The sequence below is a fragment of the Cercospora kikuchii genome, assembly GCF_019650295.1.
Source record: "Cercospora kikuchii DNA, contig_00005, whole genome shotgun sequence".
Classification (NCBI taxonomy): Eukaryota; Fungi; Ascomycota; class Dothideomycetes; order Mycosphaerellales; family Mycosphaerellaceae; genus Cercospora; species Cercospora kikuchii.
In genome coordinates, this window is record NW_025408586.1 from 3,098,395 (window position 1) to 3,120,734 (window position 22,340).

Consider the following 22,340-nt stretch of genomic DNA (forward strand, 5'->3'; position numbering starts at 1 on the left):
TATCAAGTCGTGGGCTTCGCCGTCCTACCAGCTGGACAGAGGCACAAGGAGCTGAAGTGCTCGGCGGGAAGTGTTTCAGAGTGCAATGTAGCACAAGAACGCCCGCGTTTTCCTTGCACCAGTTTCAGCTTCTGAACCAATTGTTCGTACACGTCTCTCGAATCGCGTTAGTAGAAGGCATTCTGTGAACGCCGGGTGATTGGCGGACGATATTACTGCAAATGACCTTTCATGGAGCGAGCCGTCATAGTTCTGCACGCGAACTGCCAAATGGTCATGTCCGGGACTTCGCACCTGTTTTCTGATCCCACTTTATTCTATTCTCGTTGCTTTTGCGATACCCGCCTGTGCTCGGCAAAGATTGATCGGATAGCACTGTTCGCCGCTCGATTTCTGGAATAATAACGAGAGCGAGAAATTAATGGTCCTGATCTCGTTACCCTGGGACCGCCATGCTTGCTCAGCAAAGCTTTCACCAATAGCCCTGTTTGCCGCTCCTCTTCTGGAGTGATGGCAGAGCGAAGTACTAATAACGGTGGAGAGAACCAGGTGCTCACTGACTTGCGACAATGTGTTTAATCTGTTCGTTCTCTCTGATCTATTCGCCCTGTGTTTGAACTGCCAGATACCTCTTTCGATACAATCTCACAGTTTAGGAACCGCTATGCTTGCTCATAGAAGCTTCAATCAATAGCACCGTCGGACCTCCGTTCGATGGAGCGACGGCGGATGGAAGGAATTCTAGCAGTGGGGAATAGCATTGAGTTCATTATCTTGCGTTGAGATTTCTACACTATTCGTTCTCTCTGATCACTTGGGCACCCTCTTTACTGTTTTCGGTCGATCTAGTCTCGCAGTTCTAAGACCGCTGTGCTTGCTCGGCGAGACTCCAGTCACTAGCATCGTTCTAGCCAACTTTTCAGAACAACAGCCTGTAAAGATCACCAGTATTTGTAGAGGACAGTGTTGGACTTATTTGGTTCTTAATTTGTTGCGACAGTACGCCTGCAGTCCGTTCTCTGTCTTCACTTAGCCCATCTTTCCTCCTGACATAGATTTGGTCTCGCTATTATACAATGGCTGTGCTTGCGCGGCAAAGCTCTTCTAGACAGCACTGTTGCATCTTACCTTTTGGAGACAGATTAATATAGTAGATCGATAGTTGTAGAGGACAGTGTGGGACTTATACTTCTCGCATTGCCGAACATAAAAGTCCATACTATTCGTAGCATCTTCTCACTTAGGACATTACCTTCTCTGTAGCCTACTCCAATGTACTGTGTCTCGCAATTCTGGAACGACTCTACTAGCTCGGCGAAGCTTTACTAGACAGCACTGCTACTTCTCGCTTTTCGGAGGCAGATTGATATGGAGGATCGATATTTGTAGAGAACAGTGCTAGACTTAGCCATCTTTTGCATTACTGAGTTATTTCCTCTCACTACTCAGGCCATCTTCTCCTCCATAGACGACTCGTACACACGTTGTTTCGCTATTGTAGCATAACTATCCTTGCCCGACGAAGCTTGACTGGACAGCACTGTTACCTCCTACTTTTAGGCGACAGATCTATGAAGAGGGTCCATGGTTGTAGAGGACAGTATTGGACTTGGTCGTTTCTTGCATTAGATGAGTCTACACAATTAGTTCCCTCTCATCACTTCGGACATCTTCTCCTATGTATCCTACTCCTGCAACATCTTGTCTCGCAATTCTCGAATGGGCATGCTTGCTCAGCGAAGTTTTACTGGACAGCATTGTTGCTTCTTACTTTTTCAGAGGCAGGCTGTGATAGAGGATCTAGGTTCGTAGAAAAAGCTGAATTCATTACTTTCATGTGTCACTGCGATGATCTATGCATAGTGTACATGTTCTCTCGATGCCGTTGCTCCATTGTACTCACTCATCGTCACCACTGTCCTCATCCTCATCACTCTCTTCTCCCTCGCTTTCCTCGTCTTCGTCCTCCGATTCACTCCCGGGATCAACCGGCCTCGCCACTATGAAGTGCCCATCAACACCAGCCCACTCACCCGGCAAGTCGATCCTGAAGCCGATGGAACTCCCGCTACTCGATCGAGCATTCACGACTGTCTGCTCGCTTCCTGCCCGAATCTCTATCATCTCATCCCAGACTTCATTCTCGATGTTGAATTGTGGGATGAAGTCGACTCCTTCCCACTTCACCAACTCCGTACTCGGCTCTCCACACCCGAGTCGATCAGCAGTCAGGCGAACGACCTCGTACAACCAGATGTACGCCCAGAGTTCTTCTGCTGTCATTTCCTCCGGGTCTTGGAGAAATGTTGTCCATCTCTCTCTGTTGCGAGCAGTCCGCAGCCGGTCACGCCATTGACTGTCTAAGCTGTCGAAGTAGGGAATTTGTCCGTTCGTGAAGCCCATGGCGAGAAGTTGCGGCTGAAATATGTCGTTAAAGATGGCCAATCGTTGGTGGCCGGTCAGTCCGTCGAAGTTCTCGCGACAGATACGGATTATGAGGCGCATGATAGGGTGGGAGTCGTAGGCTACAGTCGGAGGCATTGTTATAGTGTTTGATGGAGAAGTTGATAATGTAGGTGTTGCTCTTGCGGAAGGTTGTGAGTGTGCGGGCTGCTTGGTGCTGACGAAGTTGGATTGCTGATAATATGCGTTGTTGGAATGGAGGATGGCTTGGTGGACTGTTGAGGGCTTGCAGTTCGAGTATAAGGTGAATATCTGTGGAGAGCATGTGCAAATCCATGCACGGGCCAGGCGAGTGAATATATTTTGCATGTGTTTCGACTTTCACAGGCGTTCGGGGTGAATTTGTGGCGTATTTTGTTGTTGGCTTTGCTCATAGTGGGTCGAAAGAGCAATGAAGCACGCTGAACTGGCAGTTTCGTGCATGTGCTATCGCTTTCACGAGCATTTTGCGTGAATGTGTAGGCAATGCAGTGGATCGCATCTTCATAATCCGCTGAGCTTGGGTCCGTGCCCGCACATGTGGTGCTTTCGTGCGAACAGCTCGTGCAATCTGCAGTATTGAGTGATAAACACATTCTGGAAAAGAGGTCCCGTGGACTTAAACTTTCCCATAGTCAGTGGAATCATTGAGGTTGAAGTTGACTTAGCTGAGGAACTTCTGCCGGCTTATGTACAATTGCGAGCTGTTTGCTTATAATATCAGGAGCAAACATACTTGCCAAGCGTCTTTCAGTCAGGACGAAGCAAAGGCCCCGGAACCAACCTAATCGTGCTTCCAGCAGCTTGAAGGTCTGACTTCGAGCATTCGCCAGCGCAAATTTCGAATATGGAAAGACAAGCTGTGAAGAGAGAGCTTTGGAGGATCGCAGTCTTGTGTAGTGCCAGAAGTAACGCCGCGAGTTCGTCGAGATAATGAGTCTCCACGCCAATCCCGCCATTCCTTGCACCACTCCGTCTTGTAAGTGCATCCCGACAGCAATGAAATCGAAAGTTCCGGGTATCGCTGTTGAATGACGCATCCATCGAAACAAACATCTGCCTTTGCGGTGAAAAGATCAACCGCTAATCCTCGGTCAGGTCGACGATGTCGACGCTAGAGTCCGTGGACTGACGTCCACGCTTGCGGGCAGGGCCTTCTCCAGTAACAACAATTTCTCCTTCATCTTCACCATGGGCGCTGGCCTCGATTGTCGCAGAGCGGGCACGCTTATTGCTCTGCTGACACTCCTTCTTGATCTTCTGACCTTCTTTTTTGACCTCGATCAGCTGCTGTTGTCCACGCTGTTGTTCGCGCTGAAGTAGCCGCCGCAAGAGCTCCCTCGACTCTTCAAGTGTCAAGCTGTTGGGGTCACGCTGCTCGAGTGGGGCAGGCGAAGGGGTTCGTGGGATGATATCTTCGAGCTGAAGGTCCCCTATGATTGAATTAGGAAATGAAAGAAGTAAAAACCATGCCTCAACTCACGACGCGACCGGCATTTGAAGGTGAACTTCGCAAACGGCGTGGTGGAGTACGGATACTTGAGGTTGGCGTAGATGACTTTGTTGGCGCGCTGTTCCACTGCACCCAGGCTGGCAACGATTAGCTGTGTCCTCATGCGTCACGATGTGATCCATACCTTGCACGGCTAGAGATTGCTCGGCCTTTCAAGCACTTTTCGGGTATGCTTGCTGCTACGTCTCGGGAGGCAGTGGAGTTGGCGTCGTTCATGTGCGTGCCGGCGGTCTTGCGGACCCAGTAGCAACGCACTTCAACCTCGCCGAGATCCTTGTAATCAGCCAGCTTGGCCGTGCCAACGGGATTGTCGTCTGGCCAGATGTCAGCATCAAGTGATGGGCATCTCTCCATTGATGTGACTTACTCGTCTGGAGACTTGCGAAGCAGTATTTCTCCGACATGGAGCCCGAAGCAGTGTTTCGCTCGTAGCAATCCCGCATCATCCACTGGGACGCATTTCTGCGGCCGGTCTCGAGGAGAGAGCCTCCAACGTACTTGCCGTCGAAAAAGATGTGTGCCGCGACACAATTCTGTTGCAATCTTGCCATTTGCGGGTTTGTTCTCACACTCACGGCAAAGTTGCGTCCTTCTTCCGCCTCGATGTACTTGGTGGCGTGATCTATCGTGAGCGGGACGTTCTCGTCGTTGTATTCGGTGAGCTGCTCTTGCTGCACCATGATGTGGACTTGCAGCTGTGGTATGGCGTTTAGAAACATCTTGGGCAATGAAGTGGAGGGCGGATGTTGAGTCTTCGTGCGATCGAGCGGAGCGGAGGCACTGTTGCAGAAGGAGGGTGACAGAAGTTGAGTGAAGTTCAGAAAGTGTCTTCGAGCACTTGTTACGTTTGTCTTCACATGGAAGGCGCGCGGGAGGACGCAGTCCCTGCAGCTCGTCTCGCGCTAACGCGCGCTAAGTGAACAAGTCATATGAGGAGATGTCCTTCGTTGCCTGACTGGCGACAACAACATGAATGCGGCTTGAGACTTCGAAAGTAGCAGCCTGGGGTCCCGATCGAGTTAGCAGCCTCTTCGACTGAGTCGTAAAACCTGAATTTGCAGAGGTTAACTACTCGTTAACCACTGCTCGTGCTATAGGTCACTACTCCAAGGCCTCTATATCGCAGCGCAATCTGATCTTCCCTCGATGCAATTTCCTCGCAGTCTGACCACTTCTGATCTTCACCGAAAAAGTCCAACTCTCAGTTCAGCCAAGGCTTCACCAACTCCAACGACTTCTCCCACAAAAGCTTCTCCTTCTCCTCATCGAATGCATGCTCTGCGTAGCCAAAATGATACTCCTTGAAGTCCGGCTGTACTGGCCTCGAAATCTGGCACTCCTCAAGATACACCCCGCCATTGCCCTCCAAAGCTCCAGCAGTAGCTGCCCAGACTGTAGTTGCAGCGCCTTGCTCCGGACTCTTCAAGAGAGTGGGGATGACCGGATCTTTCGACCATTCATCCATGGTCGCCTGGTCGACAAATTGCATGAGGCCCGTCATGATCAACCCTGGATGGACTGCGTAGGCGTGCACACCGTCTCCGCCGAATCGTCGTTCGAGCTCGGAGGCGGTGTAGATGTTTGCGGTTTTGCTTTGGCCGTAGGCGATCCATGGCTGGTAGTTGCCGGAGAAAGTGAAGTCTTCGAAATTGATGCCTGCGCGTCGGTGAGCGGAGGAGGCGAGAATCACAACTCGGGAGCCGGATTGTGGTGTTGCTGACGCTTTGAGCGTAGGAAGCAGGAGCTGTATGAAGAGGAAATGGGCGAGATGGTTCGTGCCGAATTGTAATTCGAAGCCGTCTGCTGTGCGGCCTTCTGGTGCTGCCATGATTCCTGCGTTGGCAATCAAGATGTTGAGCTTCTTGGGCTGGGCAAGGAAGGTTTCTGCAGCCTTTCGCACGCTGGCCAGAGAGTTGAGGTCAAGCTCGAGCAGGTGGACACGGTCAGAGTCTACGAGGCTGCCAAGTGCTGTCTTCGCCTTGTTTAAGTCACGGGCTGTGAGGTAGAGTGTTGCGCCAGTCTCGTGAAGTGCTTTCGCAGTTTCGATTCCGATACCAGAGGAACACCCTGTGATTAGGATTGTCTTGTCGGACCATTTGCCTTGAAGCTTCTCATCATTGATGATTTGAAGTGCTGTTGGACGTTGATCGCCCGGTCCAGTGGGGTTCTCGTGAGAAGCTTCGTATCGAGTGGCCATTTTGTCGTTGTGTCGATTTCGTTCGTTTTCGGGGGAGTTTTGAGGTGCAGGTGGATTGGCGTAGTAGGAATTATTGTGCAGGATGAGTCGTTGAGATGGATGCTGCGCGCCCATGCATAATATACTGCTTCATGGTAATGCCTGTTCGGCTTCATGTTCTCGGCATAGCGGCGTCAGTCATACCGTCGGAACAACTCCCAGGACACCAACCTGTTATTCTGCTGAGTTGGTACAGTAAGCAACTCGGCACTTGTGTTTTGTCATCCACCCGGCTAACCGGATCCGGCAATTCCGCCATCACTCACCACCACCGCAATCTCCATGAGTCGGCATCTGATGTCTGCGTTGGGCTAGTACATGGAGATTCGGGCATTTCTTACTTGGCATTTGGACGGCTTTGTAATACTCTGCCTTGCTTTGGCATAATTCGTGGGAGAAGAAGATATGCCTCCTGCACTGCTCCTGCAATTCGGCGTGCAGAAACATCCGAATTACGGCTCAATCTGTTAAATGTTCAGTAATCAGCCGCATAACTTTGTCAGAAATTTGGACTTGAGTACATTCCTTGAAAAGTCGTGCAGTTCGCGATTCTGTGCTTCAGGCCCTATACCTGTGCGGACTGATGTGAGTTGAATCTCAAGGGCCTTAGCAAAGGTAAGAGTCCAACTTCTTGCATGCCCTTTTGTTTGATGAGACTTCTGAGTGGCCGCTTCATCCGCACAGGAACGAGTGATAAGTGGACCGCGTCCGGAACGAGCAGAACAGATGTTATTGAAACATGCTATACATGGTGCATCACTTCTTCACACCGTAGGCCTCCAAAGTCGGATTGAGATCTGGGGCCTCGTGGCCCAAGAACTTGTCGAGAACACCCTGAAGGTCATCGGTCGCACCACCAATCTGAAGAACCTCCTCCCGCCAGCGGCGACCAGCTTCGGGATTGATCGGATTTGCCTTAAAGGCCGTATAGTATCTGCTGTCAGGTCAGAGGACGTCTTTATGCTCTGCAGCCATTGCTCAATACTCACGCATCGATGGCGTATACTCTGGACCAGAGATACGCATAGTATTTGGCGTCATATCCTTGCATGATATGCGTGAAGCTGGTCTGGCCGTGGCCACCATCAATGCCCTGACCTTCGGTCTTGAGAGCGGCAGTAAACTCGTCGTTCCAAATCTTGGTGGTGTTGATCTTCTTCGCATCTTCTTGCGACTTCGGGGTGTGATAGATCTGGTCAATCTTGCCCAAGGCAATTTGACCAATCTGCCCTCCTGCGGAGAAAGCCACCTTGTTCTTGACCATGTCGCTGATGGCCGCATCTGGAAGAGTCTCGGGTGGTAATTCGGTGTTGTTCTTTTTCCACGCCTCTGCATACTTCGGGTCTATGCGGGTGTAGTGCTGACTCAACCGTTTCAAGACATCAGGCGCGTAGGCAAACTCCTCCATCATTTGAGAAGGCATCTCCAGCCAGTCCAAGGGACATCCATTTGGTCCGTGGAACCTGGAGAAGCGGGTCTTTGATAAGAGCTGGTGCATACCATGACCAGCCTCGTGCATCAATGTGGAAACTTCACCTCGTGACATGAGGGAGGGGCGGGTGGCATTGGCCGCGGCCTTCCGGAAATTGGTGTAGAGGCCAGCAACACTAATTTGACGTCAGCCAGGCTCGAGAGTTCCCAAGTAACAACAGAACGACTGACGGATAGTGTCTCTCTCCCGAGTCCTTACAGAAACCTGGCTCAAGAGGTATCATGTAGGCGTCTGCGACGGCCGTCAGTCATGCTTCGAGGAGAATGCCCAGTTGTTCTTGCTCACTATCTCTCTTCCCCTCTCGAAAGTATGCATCCAAGTATAGATACCCCAGGAACTCTTCAGAGGACGTGCTGTCCCAGACAGCAAAGAGCTCGACGTCGGGATGCCATGTTAGTTCTGTTCCGTTACCAGTTGGGGACAGCTCATCCAAGTCCTGCCCCGCAATCTTTACGAACTTGATCCCGAAAAGCTCAGCGTAAAGGTCCAGAATGCGATGGACCGTCTGAGCAGCGGGAAAATATTCCTTCTGCTTGTCCAGATCCAATGTTGATGCTTCTTCGATGACAAGCCGCGAGTAGAGACCAACGTCCCATCTATAGAGATGCGAAGCGTCTCCACCAGTTTTGTTTTTCATTTGCTTGAGCGTTTCAATCTCTTTTGGCAGCTTAGGCGTCATGGCGTCCTGGACCTTTTGCTGTAAGTCCTGCACGGCTGCTGGAGTCTTGGCCATCATATTTGTAAGAGTCCACGTCGAGTAATTAGGCTGCTCCGCGAGACGAGCCTGTTCATCCCTGAGAGCGAGCGCTTCCTCGAGCCTTCCCACATTGCTTGGGGCTACCAGATCTCCAGCGACGGCGATCGCCTTTCTGGTTGTTTCATTGGTACAGTAGGAGCTCACATCACCGGTGGAAGGGTCTTGGAGCAAGACTCCCAGTTTCCCTTGATTTGGCCCGTCTCCTTCGATCAGCGTATCCAGTATGTCCGGTTTCACGCCCGGAAGCTCCTCACGAGTGAACCACAGTGTAGTGTTGTCCTTGATGACTTCAGTCAGGTACTCATTCGACAGCACCTGTAGGCGTCTCGAAATCTCGAGATATCTGTCTCGTTTGGGCCCAGCTTCAACGCCGAGACCACTACTGTTGAAGTCCTGGGGCACCTTTTCCAGATAAAGTCGAGATTCGGCGTCCAGGTTGGTGTCATTCTGCTGTTTATCGTACACCGTATTGAACAGCTTTGAGACATCTTCGCGAGTCAACGTCTGTTGCGAGACGTTTGTGAGTGCAGGACTGATAGCTGCCCGCAAGTTAGCAGTTTGATGGGCACATGTGCGGTTTTAATTGGCGTTACCATCGGCTGTATCGCGCAGATTCTTGTCTGGGTGGAAGTTTGCAAAGTAAGCAAAGTAGGCAAGTCTGAGAGCTGTCTCGGCCTCGTGCTCCGCCCATGGCAAGACCAGATTGTCAAATGTCGCATTCTCCACGCTCACCGACTTGGCGAGATCATCGACCCAATTCTTTTCCCATTGTGCGTATTCTTCTACTGTCTTGTTGATGCTTTCTGCCGTTTCGTTGAACACATGCGGAGCTTGAGGAGGTCTTCTGATTCCAGATCCGAGTGTGTCGCTCTGCCGTAGGACCAGGCGTGGCGAGACTGCAGCGGCTTCGCATTCCTGGTGCCTTCACATTGAACTCAGTCAGCGAATAGCTAAGAAGCAACATCACGAGGAATGGAGTCCAGGTCAGATCCTAAGGCTTCGACACTTCGTGAAGCTTGGAGGAATCGCTAGAGTCTCCCAGATAGTTGCGAAGCTTATGACTTACAACGTTAAAGCTGCTACCAAGCAGCTCAGAAACCACGTGGAAGCCATGCTCCAGATCGAACAGAGGTGAGGACGGCGTCCGGAGGCAGCGCCAGTAGATGTATGCCGGAGCTATGCTCGTATTGGAATTAAGATATAGTGATGAGAACTCCTGCTGGAATGCTGATAAGGTTCACAGTGCTGCTTCTAGTGCTCGTGGAAAAGACAAACCGCAGCGACGGTCCTCGAGCCATGGCGGCGGGGCCAGCTCATACTTGAAAGAGGAGCTCGATTCCAGGATGCCCTGCATTGCGCTGAAGCCGGAAAGTGAAGCATTGACTTGCTATTCCAAAGCGGATGTTGCAGGGTTGGAGAATTAGAGGACTTTGCTGATTAGGTGTTCATGCTTTCCTGGGCTTCGAAGCGCGAAGCGCCACTTGTTCAACTTCTTGGTATGCATCTCACGGACTTCCGACATCACACCACACTTTTCGCAAGTAGACACTGAAGACATCCTCGACATCATCACTCTGCTCCGCCAGTCACGTCTCGAGAAACAGCAGTGTCCAGTCACCTTGAGATGACTGGACTGTACAATGTCTCCCACCAAAAATGGCGACCGAGCAATTCACTCTGAAACCCCCGAAGTGGCTCATATTGATCCGGATCATCCAGGAACGCTATAGCATCAATCATCAACAAAGCGCCAAACGAGACCGGGCTTCTTCACACCGCGACGGCGCGACTCTTGTTGCAGATCTTTGCCCCAATCAAGCTTGCACGAAGGTCCTAATTGAATCTCAGATTCTCTGTAAACCCCAGCAGGCGCGACGACGCTAGTGCTACAATAAGATTCACTGTACATGGGTTTCCCAGTGACCAGGCAGTGCAACGCGGGCTCACCGAGCGGCAGCGCCCGGGACTTCCCCCAGCTTCCGGTCCAATGTCACGTCGTCCAAGAACATAGCAACTCAGCCGCCTTGACCCAGCCGCAATGATGATCCGGACCGCTTATTAGTGCATGCTGCGCTTATAGGTAGTCATATGGTAGTAGTTGTATAGTAGGCTCAGATCTTCATCGCAAATCCTACTACTCAAAGTACAACGCTGGTGTGCTGAAGCAGCGAGCATAGGAAGGAGCGCAGCTTCGAGTAACGCTGAAAGGAGTCAGTAAGTGCACTCGAGAATGTCTTACTTTAGGCTTCTCGTCTCCGATACTCTTTACGGAAAAGCTCAAGCGGCCGCCGTCGTGATCCCTACCTCGCGACACGCGCTAGCAGCGCGCTATATTCAGTCATGCGTACTCTTGGCGTTCTTGTGCTCTTGACTTTGTACACACTATTTATACGGCCGATAGCAATCAGGCAACAATGTCGAAGAAGGATTGAGACAAATTCGCAAGCAGAATACGCAAGCTTGCGAGATGCTGAGCCGCGAGTTTAGCTCTCACGTTTTGCGACGACACTGGGGGCTGTGCCGGTCGTTATGAATAGACTCCTTTGTACGTTACTGCGTGGTGGTCATACGCTCATGTTATTGCGTGGAAATGTTCAAAAGTCAGATGCGCCATTGTGATGAGACTATCTACAAAAGAACCTGCGTCTCAGCATACAACCGACCCAACTGAGCCGATGATGGCCATGTGCCGCTGCGCAGCTCTTCTAGATACCAGACTCGGTAGAGAGCCAGCCGTACTTGTAATCCAGCGTGATCCAGGCAATCGCAGGACGATCTTCTGCACCATATCCATCCTTGGAGGGCTTTGGGTTGGCTGGCCAATAGTAGACTTTGACGGCGGACGCTGCGGGCGTTTTCCCAAGCTGCACGTGGGCAGAAATCGACGAACCCTCTTTGACCTCAATTTTGGCTTCATCTAATTGGCCTTTGTACCAGTAGCCGTCTGGGCCTGCTCCTTCCGCATTAGAGAATTTGCCAGTGGGCTTGTATCCGTCCGCTGGGTCCAGGTCGAGGCAAAGCTCAGACAAGATCGAGACGCCGCCTGTGTCCTTTTTGTCTGATGCATAGTAGAGTCGAACCTTTCACGAGTAAGTCAGTGAAGACTCCCTCGGCTGTCTCGGATTGCAATTTACCTGGTATTGACCGCTTGCCGCGCCTCCCTCAGTCAAAGTCACAACGCTTAGATCACCACTGGCGGTCTTGATGACCTTCGACTCCTGGGTAGAAACTTCAGGTAAGTCGTAATTTCTACGGTTCCAGAGATTTTTGTCTTTGGCCAATAGAGCCTCCTTATCATTCTTGGGGTTCTTTGGTGGATCCAAATACATGGATTCTGGTACCAGCCGCCTCTGCTGCCATGCCTGAATAGTGCCTTCTTTGTCGACAAAGTACACTGTTGATTTACCGCCGGCACCCATGATAGATGCAAAGGCGGCAGGACCGCTGCCTGTTGTTCCTGCTGTGGGGGCCATCGTAGAATATGGACAAGGGACTCGTCGGAGGGATAGGTTGGCGGTAAGAAGTAGATAATTGAGTTGCGAAAGTGTCTGGTGCGAAGCTGTTGTGTGAGTTGCCATTCGAGAGGAGACATGAGCTGTTTATATATCTTCGCGTGAGCTGTGAGCTCTGAGCTGCGCAGCAAGGGTTTCGCACCATTAGCAGGCTTCCAGCTTGCCTTCGCGCCCACCGATCCAATCAAGACATGGTACGAAAGTGTTTGAGGCTGGCGACAGCTGAATGCAGCTGGGACACGAATGTGATTGCTGCGAGGCTGCAGGTGCTTTTGGACCCGGTCATGAACCGTCGTTTGTGGCTTCCATGTGCTGCATGCTGCGAGCGCTGCTTGCAGTAGCGTGGCCTGGCCACGTGTCACCACGAGTCCTCCAGATGGCATTGCGTGACCTTTGTGGCACTGACGGCTGCCTTCCGTTGAATGCTGCTTAGGCTGTGAGTACTGTCCACAGTCAGTGCTGTGACGCAAGTTTCAATCTGCACCATTAGCTTCTGCCACTGAATGATGCAACGTGTGCGAGAGCACAAACAGCAAGGACCTGGTCAAAGACACAGGGGCCCTTTGGGTACAGCAGCGCCCACAGAGTTCAACGAAGGCTATGAGAGGACTCGAAGTGACCTGAGCTGGGCAGGTCAGTGCTGGGACCGCACCCGGTTCCGCCGCGTACCCGCGTCACGCCTTGTGCTATGATATGTTCGAGTCGCCTGCACAGTGGGCGTGTTCCAGACGTTCCAAGTAGCGGCCAAAATGTACGAGACTTCCGTTGGCACGGAGAATCGCCTCCAAATCTGTGGCATTGGCATCTGGCATACGTGAGAAAGTGGTGCAGTAGCCTCAAGTGGCGGAGAGATGAGGGCCCGGAGTGTCCGTTGGCTTGAGCCCGCACATGAGAAGAGGCGTATGCACAGGTCGACCTGAGCAGTCGCGACCGGTATATTCAGGCCCTACGCATTGCCAAAAATGGTTTGATCGACAGTCGTTTGTTCAGTTCCGCATCGCGATGCTCATGGAAACACGACATTGTTGGTCTTCGGGTCCGTTGATTGACTCCTACTGCTTTCAATGATCGCCTCGCACGAGGAACACGAGCCCGCTGCATTGGTCTCTACGCTTTTCCAAAGTGGGATGTGCAAGGCGAAGAGAAGAGCTTCGTAGTGGTGATGCGAGTACGCCAGTACCGGAATTGGGCAGAGGATAGAGTCCAGAGCTGAAGGACCCTGCGAAGCGGAGTTGACGCCTCATCTGTATGGCTGTTGAGGCTGCTGCGCACGTGTTCGTATGCAGGAGTGAAGCCATCAATGTTCGCATGTGGATGATTCTGGCGAGCTGTACGAGCTGTGGTCGATGTGCACGGCTTCTCCCGCACGGCATTTGCAGCCGACGCTCCGCTCCGGATCCTCCCGTGTCCTGCCGTCTTCCCTGTCCCACATCCTCTCCTCTCCTCTCTTCAACAACACTTTCCGCCGCTCATGAAGATCCATTTTCAAGACCGCGCATTTGGTCCACGAGTTCCATCAATCCATGCATTGCATCGCGAACGTCCTCTCGTCAACATACTTCGGCGCGGCTGGGACCGTGCTGCTGCATTGGACCACTGAGAAGCAATCCCAAGCGACGTGGCTGAGTCGAGATTCTCCAAGTTCGACGCATCCGGCCACGCTAGACGCATTCAGTTGTCGCAAAGAAGCACGAAGCAGATCGCAACCCCTCTTCAGCGCCAAAGCTGACGACCACGCGAACGCCTCTGAGACCCTCCCCGCCGTCGCCGGGCCATTCCACGGCCGCTGGCGGTGTGCTATGCGCCACCGAGAGCACCTGCATATCCCAATGGCCCAAGCTCCATCTTTGACCTCATAATTTTGTGGTCTGTACGCCAGTGCTCCGCGTGCGCAGGCCAAAATACAGTTGCAAGCAACTGCTGAATAGCCCTCAGATCATGTCCAGCAGATCGCTATGACCTTAGAACCTTGCAACACGTACTTGATTGAAGCTTGGTTCCCAGAGTGATACGAACAAAACACCCGCGAGCTGATCTTACCGCTATCGACGCCCACATGGCTGGCGGCTGGACGAATGCGGATTGCGTCGCCGACAAATCAGTGCTCTGGAGCCTTGATGTCCCGAGGTGGCAGTAGCAATGCACGACGCGTCGCGTGAACTCAAAAAAGTCTCACTGGGTGTTGTTTGCGGGCCAATCTCTCTTAAGACTGCCAGCTCGCCCACGTCGATGGAGCTCTCCCGCTCAATTCCTTCCTCTTCGCCCTCCATTCTCATCGCGTGAATTTCGTCTGCAACATGGGTTACATCCGCTGCTTCTTTGCTGCTTTGACAGCTAGCGGAGCCTACGCGCAAGGCGCCGTTCGTATGTGTCTTTCTGAGCTCTTCGATGCCATCTATACTAACAGTAACAGCGGTCGGAAGCTCGCCAGTGCCTCAAGGAAACACGATCATAATTTCGGCCCCGGCTGGCTCGCCAGCTCCAAGTCCCAACCCAAGACTCCCACCGTTGCTGGGCCGTGCTGTCACGCCTCAGTGTCCAGCGGACGTTGTAGGCTGCGGCCAAAACGTCACCGAGACCATCACGGATCATCCAAAAACTACATACGTAACGGACAAAGTGACGCACATTGTGCAAAACGTATGTATACGCCTGTTCTTTCCTGCGTCTTTTTTTGACTGGGTCTAGACCGTAACGGAAACGAATGTGGTCGTGACTGTCAGCGTCACCACAAAGTACAACACGACGGAAGGTGTATGCTCCACCGTCATCCATGTTCCATACCCAGTCGATGCGATCGTCACAGTCACGCAAAATGTCACATCAACGCAATGGTGGTTGGAGCAGACGACCAGCACCAGGACGGAGACCCTCACCGTAAACGCCACTAGCACAGATGCATGTTATATTCCGAAGAAGACTCCGGGCGGCAGCTCCAGCACTACGACAACTACCAGACTTCCGCCTCCGGACGCCTCACCAGAGCCAGATCGCGAGCAGGATGAGGACGACGATGAGGAAGATAATACTCGATTCCCGCACGACGGCATTTAGGTCGTGAATAGCGATAATGGAGTAACGGGGAGAGGGGTGTTGTCTCAAGGCTCATTTTGAGTGTGGAATGGTAAATGCGAATGTGAAGTAGTGTTTTGGTATCCCTCTCAGCAAACAATGAATCAAACATTTGATGTTTAGAGCTGATCTCTAGTCTCAACTCGTACCTTACTGAAGACTTGAGCTACTCACGTTCAGCAGTACGTCGATACAGCATATTTCCATGAGCAGCAATGCCTCGAAAAAAAACACGGCTTTCGTAATCACTGCGAATGCGAATTGAGAGCGGAGAACGGAAACCCCACCTGACACTTCTATGCTGTGGCACATCATCTCAGACGGAAGTGTGAGGCTTAATGAAGATACAAGCCAGGTAAGCAGCACCTTGAATGCTTGCGAAGGACAACACAGTTCATCTGAGAAGCGCATTACAAGCAGATGTACATCAACACTATCACCGCATCCCTACCGTACGCTCGCCGACGAGACGCCCTCCAAGTGGACTGGTCACTCTAATGCATTTCAGAATGTTCGAAGCCCTAATTCTCGAATAGTGAGAACTTGATGACTGAAGAGCAAAGGGCAAGAGCTTAGAGGATTGTGATCATAGCTTGGATTTGGACAGGGACCATAGCCTGCATATGGATCGTGAGCACCCAGCGAGCCTTGCGAGGCAGCTGAACGGTTCGACGGGTTGAATACGAAGAGCGCTTCCACTTTTGCACGTGAAAGACATGATACTGGTAGGAAACTTGCTTGAACCTGCTCAGATCGCCAGATCTAGACGTCTATGTGAAAGAGATTGAAAAATTTCGAGAAGACAAATTGTGGTGCCCTCCGTGCTCTCTCAGTAGCCTGTGTTCACATCAATAAGGTGTTATCGCAGCGCTCTTATCCCGCACATGCTCCGTGTGTCGGCTGCTGAAGCTTTGCATGGCTTCGCGAGACGAGGATGAGTTCAGCTCGTGTAGATGCTGTGCTTTAGCCAAGCGACTTTTGTGGTCTGGACTTGATTGTGTGCTCTCATGTGAGACAGGGGAGGTAGAAGAATTGCCGAATTAGGAAGGCTGACATTAGAGTGATAGGGCTTGAGTCGTTATTGCTTCGAGCTCGGCTGCGCTATGCGCATAACTTCCGGTGCCGTCTACGCGGATGTCATCTAGACTCAAAAACAATGCCGGGAAGAAAGTGCCTTTTGGCACATCGTCCTTGACGTGCAGCAAGACAGTTTTTGTAACACTGTACTGTGGCGATCGAGCGAAAGTCGGACGCTCTTTGTTGGACGGCGAAGATCAATTCACGTCACGCTTGTGAGGTGCTGAGTGCTGGGCGCTGTGATTGAACACTATACTCATGTTACCGTTGACATGCTTTGCTGTAGGAGCAGGGCTGCCGAAAGTCGTTCGAGTAATGTAGTCATCATGTCCATCTACCTGAAGCTGGGATCAATGTCCTACAAGGTGACATATCAACTCACTTTTACAGTATCTGTGAGTCTCGCCATCGCTGACAGTCGTGTGGTTAAATCCGGCTCTGGGCCCTATCTAACTCGCGGTCATCATCTCAAAGAAGTAACTCGGAAGCTAGGATGTGAGTGAGAGGCTGATATTTAAGAGCTTTGCTGTCCTTTCAGCTCAGTCCTACACCTGCCCTCCATATTAATCCTTCCTCAGGCCACTCCGACGCACACTATCTCAGAATCACCACTCCCTCTTATTCAGCAACAATGAAGGTCACACTTACTCTATTTGCCCTCCTCGGCCTTGCTGTATGCACTACTCATCGATACCGCTTCGATGTATTATGCTCACATTTCCAATAACAGATGGCCTGCAACAAAGAAGACTGCTGCTTTCAAGACAACGTTGCACGAGACAAACACGTTCGTGCATCAAATATACATTCTCGATCTCTTTCACTGATACAAGAGTAGTCCGGCAATGCGTTGCTTTGTAGCGATCGGATCAGGCAAGACTGTAAGGCAGATTGCTGCTCTCTTACGCCGCATATCAGTAAGGGCAGAGTGACTACGATCAAGTATTATGGTGTAAAGTGCTAGGTGATGGGAGAGAAGTGTTTGTTTCTGGGGCTTACAGTAGGTGTCTGAAATGTCACTACAGTGCAGAGCACCGTCATATTTTTCTACGCGTCTAAGCATAAGTCGTGATACTGTTGTCTGCGCTCAGATCGTACACGCCTTGATTATTGCAGACAGATGTCATATTAGCAATGCTGTGGTCCCTGTCCACCTGTCCTTGCTACCCTGGGATAGGCATCTAACAAATACTGTACTTCTCAGCGCCCGTTTTACTCTTGTCGAAACGTTCTCCCAGTCCTAACCGCTTCCTGTGCGTGGAGGGATTACAGGCATACAGACCATGATGGTTCGGATGTTTTGGGTTACCAGAAGCTGAGTGACCAGAATTAGCGTGCAGTCGACATTCCGCAATAGCTTCCCGTAGCCATAGCTGGTTTGTAATGTATGCCTGAACAGTCTTATAGGGACTTGCCATGAGGTAGGCCGTTGTTCGGTGAGTGCATGAGTTCATACAGCTCAGGAATATATCCGTTGCACGCCGTGCGCAAGCTCGTCATGAACAGAGTCGTATATTTCATTGCTATCCAAGGCAACTTGCAGGTAGCACGTTGAGCATTGGACCCCTCGAATGGCGATAGTCTAGATCCACGCCCTCGCTACCATTTTACCAATGCCAGGAAGGTCGTGTGGTATCACACAAGTACCTGTAAGAGCTTGCCCATGTGGCTAAGAGCCAGTTCTGCGATCAATTCACCTTGCGAGCCAGAATTTGGACACTGCCGCTTTTCCGAATGATGATCAACGTTGACCGATCTAGCGAGAGTCGCAAATTGTGGATGTCGCTCGCCCGCTCCAATTGAATGTACTGTAGAATGACGCCAGTCCTCCCGTCCCACAACTTCTTAAGCTCATCTTCTATCGCCGTAGTCATTTTCGTGCCATTAGCAGATGTGGCGGACCACAACTCCGAACCAGATTCATAGACCCAAGAGCTAGGTACCATTTGGTACTCGATCTCCGCGTCGGGAGATGTGGCGTCCTTGGATGTCACCTTAAACGTTTTCCCGTGTGCGGCGACTTCGATGTTCCGTTCCAGGTGATGCCACTGAGCGCTTTGTTTCCCCGAGGGCAGATTCCACGACCTGCAGATGTTGTCAGATCCGATGAACAACAGGTCTTCTTCGGTGCAAGAAAACCACAGATCCTTAATTTCGTGCCCCCGTACAATGTAGCATATCGCTCCAGAGGTTGTAGACCTTACAACTACTGCAGAAAAATGACCTCCACAGGCTACAAACTCGCCGCTCGAGGAGAAAACGACAGCGCAAACCTTTCTCCTTCGCTTCAACACAGTCCTGGCGGAGTCTGCGTCCCGCTCTGCTTCGACGGTACAATGCTTCTGACCAGAGCTTACTTTCCAGATAATCATCGATCCTGAACGTGACACTGTGGCGAGTAGACAGCTGTCGAGGGAATAGCAGAAAGGGAGACTGTTCGATAGACCCCACGCCGAGTCCTTCTCTGCTCCTCCGTAGGCGAAAGTGTGACCGCGGCGTTTCTCGTACAAAAGCCATGTTCTTACTTCAGGCTCTGCTCCCTGCTGCCGGTGACACCATGCCAACGTACTCCGATCTGGCGAGAAGATTATGCCTAATCCGTCGTGTTGAAAATTTGCCTGGACGCCCCAGGAACTTGTATCATAGACCTTGCAAAACAATTTATTGTAGCAGTCATGAGTGACGAGTACCCAGCGACCATCTGCGGAGAAGTCTACAGAACGTAGGTCTTGTTTTGTCTGATTGCCTCGCACCACTTGCCACCGTGGCGGTGGCACACCTAGAGTCTCAAGCTTTTCGGTCGGTTCTCCACGAGACGTGAGCGACGGTAGAATGGCCGTCTGCGCTGACCCTCGCAACGGCGGTTTGTAGAGTTCTTGTTCGGCCTCTGGGCGCCGGGTCATAGCACCCGATGCAGTACTGCTTGGCCCTGTAGCAAACGCTGCTTCATCTGTGCAGGCTCGAAAAAGACCTTCGTGGCTGGTCACAAGTTTGAGATCTTCCATCTTCGATCCTTGAGCGGGCCATTGTCCCGGGCGCACGGCTACGGCAGCGTTGAATTTGTCTGCTCCCTTTGGTTGCGTATGGACTGTCTGTGATCTCTCAAGTCTGTGTACGCCTCTTGCATCTGCACTGTCCTGTCCTCTGTGAAGTTCTGCTCCCGTGCCTTTACTGGTGTCATTCGTCGCAGGCCACTGCACTGGACCAGTGGACGCATCCGCTTCGAGCACGATGTTTGATGTCTGGAGCTCTGTTGCTGACCAGGAATTGGAAGCCGTGGAAGGACTGTGGCGGCTCACACCCGCAACTGCGCTAGGTGCATTCGGCGAAGTTCCGGACATGCCTTTACCGTCTTGCTCGTCAACGTCTTCGTTATCATGCAGGTTCTGCAACCACTCGTGTTTGCGCGCGAAGCTGGCCGTCTGTCGTCGCTCAGGGTCTGCCTGTAGTAGATCACGCAAGAAATTGCATCCGGATTCGTTCACGATTTGGTGCTGCTGCAAGAGGTCCAGTGGCAAAGTAATCCTCCCTGCTGCGTATTCGAGTACCTGCCAGTCACTTGGGAAAATCGTCCGACCTGTCAAGAGGAGGAGTGTGACGACTCCCATTGACCAAAGATCCACTGCCAATGAATACGACCCTTCTGAAGAGAGTTGAAGAACCTCGGGTGCCACGTAGGGAGTGGTCCCTATTTGCGTTTTCAGGCCCTCATAGTCCTCACCCACGCGTTTGCTGATACCGAAATCTGCCAGCTTGACCCACCAAAGCGGCCCTGGACGCACTACCAGAATATTCTGGCTCAATAAGTCAGTCGAAGAGGCCCATATTAATTCATCTGGAGTATGCTCACATACTTCGGGTTTGAGGTCTCTATGGGCAAGTCGATATTGGTGCATGAAGTCTACTCCCTCAAGCGCTTGAGAGACAATGTTTTGAACCTGTTCTTCTGGTAGAGCGGAGGTAAGGAACCCTCGAAGATGACCATTCTGCAAATATTCCATGGCGATGTAGATCTCATTTCCCACCTCGTACCAACCAAGAGACTGTACGAAACAGTGCTCATACTAATGTCATCGGGTGAGCGAGATCTGTTTTCAGAATCGGCACTTGCCCAACAAGAACTGACCTTAGCATCTGAAAACAGGGCTATAGCGAACAGTTCCCGATTCATGTCAATCTCCGCGTGGGACTTGTAAAGTTTCTTCACTGCCCTCAGCTCGCCTCTTTTGTTACCGCTCAGACACTTCTCTAAATAAACTTCGCCAAAGCCGCCACGACCAAGAGTGCCAGCTTTCTTCCACTTCTCTCCTGTGCGTACACTTCTTTGCACGCGATCGGTTCTATGATACACATGTTTGGTGATCAGATCGGTGATCTCTGCGTCCAGCTTAGACCGGCGCACCAGATCCATGATCTCAGTCATGGTAACTGGCTGACATATTGACTTGTGAACCAATCGAGGACTAGACGGACGAGGTTTGGTAGCCAGAGGTAGCGCGGGAAGGTCGAAGTCTCGAAGTCTCGACGAATTGTATGGTCATCCACTTCACTCAAAAGCAAAGCGTGTGATAATGGTGTTGTATAGCAGAGTGCGAAACCGAAGCACACCTTCTCGCTCGCTGTTGCTCCCGACTTGAAGCTGGCCTGAAGTTTTGAGGATGCAACCCGTGCACAGCGTTCGACAGTGGACTACGGCATGCTCATTGGGTACAGCAGCTTTTGACTGGAAATCATGCAAGCCACTGCGGGGAGTTGCTGCACGTGCTCATCATCAATTCGGCGTCCTACACAAACGAATCTCTCTTGATCACTGCCATTGGGATCATGTCACATGGGCACCGAGCCAATGATCACACTGCAGCTCATGTCACTAGCCCATCGAATGCAGCCATGGGTGGCGTGCTGAAAAAAAGTGTAGTATCGTACCTCAGCTGTACAGTTCTCACGCCTCAAGCTCGCAGCAGCCACAATCCTCCGCCGCCACCGGGGACGCTTTCAGCCTTAATGTCGCTGGAAAGCACCCGGTTTGCTTTCCGCTTTGATGAGATGCCCATTGAAGCATTTAGTCCAGTAGCTTGGAGGTGTAGTGCGTCATGCTCTGGTGTTGATATGAGAATGGTGTCGGTGGTCTGCTAACTTTCTCGAGCAGCTGAAATGGACAAGACGCTGGTGCGCCCGCTCTCTCACTGTCGGTGGTCAGGACTATCGACTGAGTATCTGATCGGCAGTGCTATTCCTCCAGCAGAAAATCTCAGCTTATTCGATTTCTGTTTAGTATCACGAACAGCTCAATGGTCAACGCCAACTATGGGCAAGTAAAGAAATAAGTAGTCGCTGCCTAATGAGAGCACCATGCCATCAATCGAGCCCATCATATAGGTTGCGCATACGAGAAATGAGCACAACCCGTCGGAGAGCAGTTGAAAATGACCCAGTATGGTGGGCTGCAAATTCTTTACAGCCGAAGCTTGCAATACCACTATAGTTGTAGCCACATGAGCGCCATTGTCCTCCTCAGTTTGGTCATGCGCATCACCTCTCACAACATCAAGTCTCTACTCTTTATCGAAAGGTCCCTTCTTTCCCCAGCACCATTGGTAGAATTGATCGCCCTGTCTGAAGCACTTGAGATCGAAAAGGTCGTTGTTCTAGTCATCACGCAGGTCAGCGACTGTACGCGCAGACGCGCTACACAACGTTGGCGAGAGGGAAGATCATACAATTAGGTCACCGTCGCTGACAGAAGTGTCGGGGCAACATGAGTGGTGATCGTTTGGCTCAGCAGAGTACTTGACCCTGGCTGGAATATCATCGCGATATTCGTTGCATGCCCGCTCGGTGGCCCAGTCATTCTGGAGCTGTGTGGGCACAAATGTCAGCGCCAGGTAGCTTCAAAGAGCGGCCCACATGGGCTTCTACTGACACCTGTTGTTCTGTCGTGACATTTGCAGTTTCTGTAGACAGCTCCTTCCACCCCGACAGCCACAGCTGCGAGGGTCATGATGATGTTCTTGAACTGCATTCTGATTGAGTATTATCTTGCGAGGGTACAAAGTTCCAGGTCAGCTGCGATGAGTACTTCACCATCACTGCCACCCTCCACAGACTATATACCGAGCATTCGAGAGTAGGCTTCGCGGTTCAGACACTCTGCGCTGTCCGGTGTAGCCACCACGACCGTCGATGCTCGTGTTTGGGACTCTGTTATCGCAGCGGGAGACCTTTGGTCCATTCACTTG

The 22,340-nt window shown here is 51.6% G+C and overlaps 7 protein-coding genes across 8 annotated transcripts; 1 reads left to right on the forward strand and 6 right to left on the reverse strand.

The window, feature by feature from the left end:
• Window positions 1-1,899: 1,899 nt before the first annotated feature.
• CKM354_000893900 (uncharacterized protein) lies at window positions 1,900-2,541 on the reverse strand (the record flags this gene model as incomplete). The annotated part of the gene is made up of 1 exon (XM_044804338.1): window positions 1,900-2,541. The coding sequence occupies one exon, from the start codon at window positions 2,539-2,541 to the stop codon at window positions 1,900-1,902; it is 642 nt and encodes a 213-aa protein (XP_044660273.1).
• A 984-nt stretch (window positions 2,542-3,525) lies between these two features.
• Window positions 3,526-4,674, reverse strand: CKM354_000894000 (uncharacterized protein; the record flags this gene model as incomplete). Its single annotated transcript, XM_044804339.1, has 4 exons — window positions 3,526-3,875; window positions 3,926-4,032; window positions 4,080-4,269; window positions 4,323-4,674. The coding sequence occupies 4 exons, from the start codon at window positions 4,672-4,674 to the stop codon at window positions 3,526-3,528; spliced, it is 999 nt and encodes a 332-aa protein (XP_044660274.1).
• A 482-nt stretch (window positions 4,675-5,156) lies between these two features.
• CKM354_000894100 (uncharacterized protein) lies at window positions 5,157-6,152 on the reverse strand (the record flags this gene model as incomplete). The annotated part of the gene is made up of 1 exon (XM_044804340.1): window positions 5,157-6,152. The coding sequence occupies one exon, from the start codon at window positions 6,150-6,152 to the stop codon at window positions 5,157-5,159; it is 996 nt and encodes a 331-aa protein (XP_044660275.1).
• A 795-nt stretch (window positions 6,153-6,947) lies between these two features.
• On the reverse strand, window positions 6,948-9,738 carry CKM354_000894200 (uncharacterized protein; the record flags this gene model as incomplete). 2 transcript variants are annotated; one of them, XM_044804341.1, is made up of 6 exons in its annotated part: window positions 6,948-7,125; window positions 7,181-7,798; window positions 7,854-7,914; window positions 7,969-8,979; window positions 9,034-9,362; window positions 9,716-9,738. In XM_044804341.1, 6 exons carry the CDS (start codon window positions 9,736-9,738, stop codon window positions 6,948-6,950), a joined length of 2,220 nt encoding a protein of 739 aa, XP_044660276.1. The 2 variants fall into 2 exon arrangements, with proteins under 2 accessions (XP_044660276.1, XP_044660277.1); XM_044804342.1 differs by lacking the exon at window positions 9,716-9,738 and adding an exon at window positions 9,507-9,553.
• Window positions 9,739-11,145: 1,407 nt separating this feature from the next.
• On the reverse strand, window positions 11,146-11,913 carry CKM354_000894300 (uncharacterized protein; the record flags this gene model as incomplete). Its single annotated transcript, XM_044804343.1, has 2 exons — window positions 11,146-11,520; window positions 11,575-11,913. 2 exons carry the CDS (start codon window positions 11,911-11,913, stop codon window positions 11,146-11,148), a joined length of 714 nt encoding a protein of 237 aa, XP_044660278.1.
• A 2,336-nt stretch (window positions 11,914-14,249) lies between these two features.
• Window positions 14,250-15,006, forward strand: CKM354_000894400 (uncharacterized protein; the record flags this gene model as incomplete). Its single annotated transcript, XM_044804344.1, has 3 exons — window positions 14,250-14,316; window positions 14,366-14,592; window positions 14,641-15,006. 3 exons carry the CDS (start codon window positions 14,250-14,252, stop codon window positions 15,004-15,006), a joined length of 660 nt encoding a protein of 219 aa, XP_044660279.1.
• A 2,783-nt stretch (window positions 15,007-17,789) lies between these two features.
• CKM354_000894500 (uncharacterized protein) lies at window positions 17,790-20,524 on the reverse strand (the record flags this gene model as incomplete). Its single annotated transcript, XM_044804345.1, has 3 exons — window positions 17,790-19,895; window positions 19,956-20,165; window positions 20,228-20,524. 3 exons carry the CDS (start codon window positions 20,522-20,524, stop codon window positions 17,790-17,792), a joined length of 2,613 nt encoding a protein of 870 aa, XP_044660280.1.
• Between the last annotated feature and the right edge of the window lie 1,816 nt (window positions 20,525-22,340).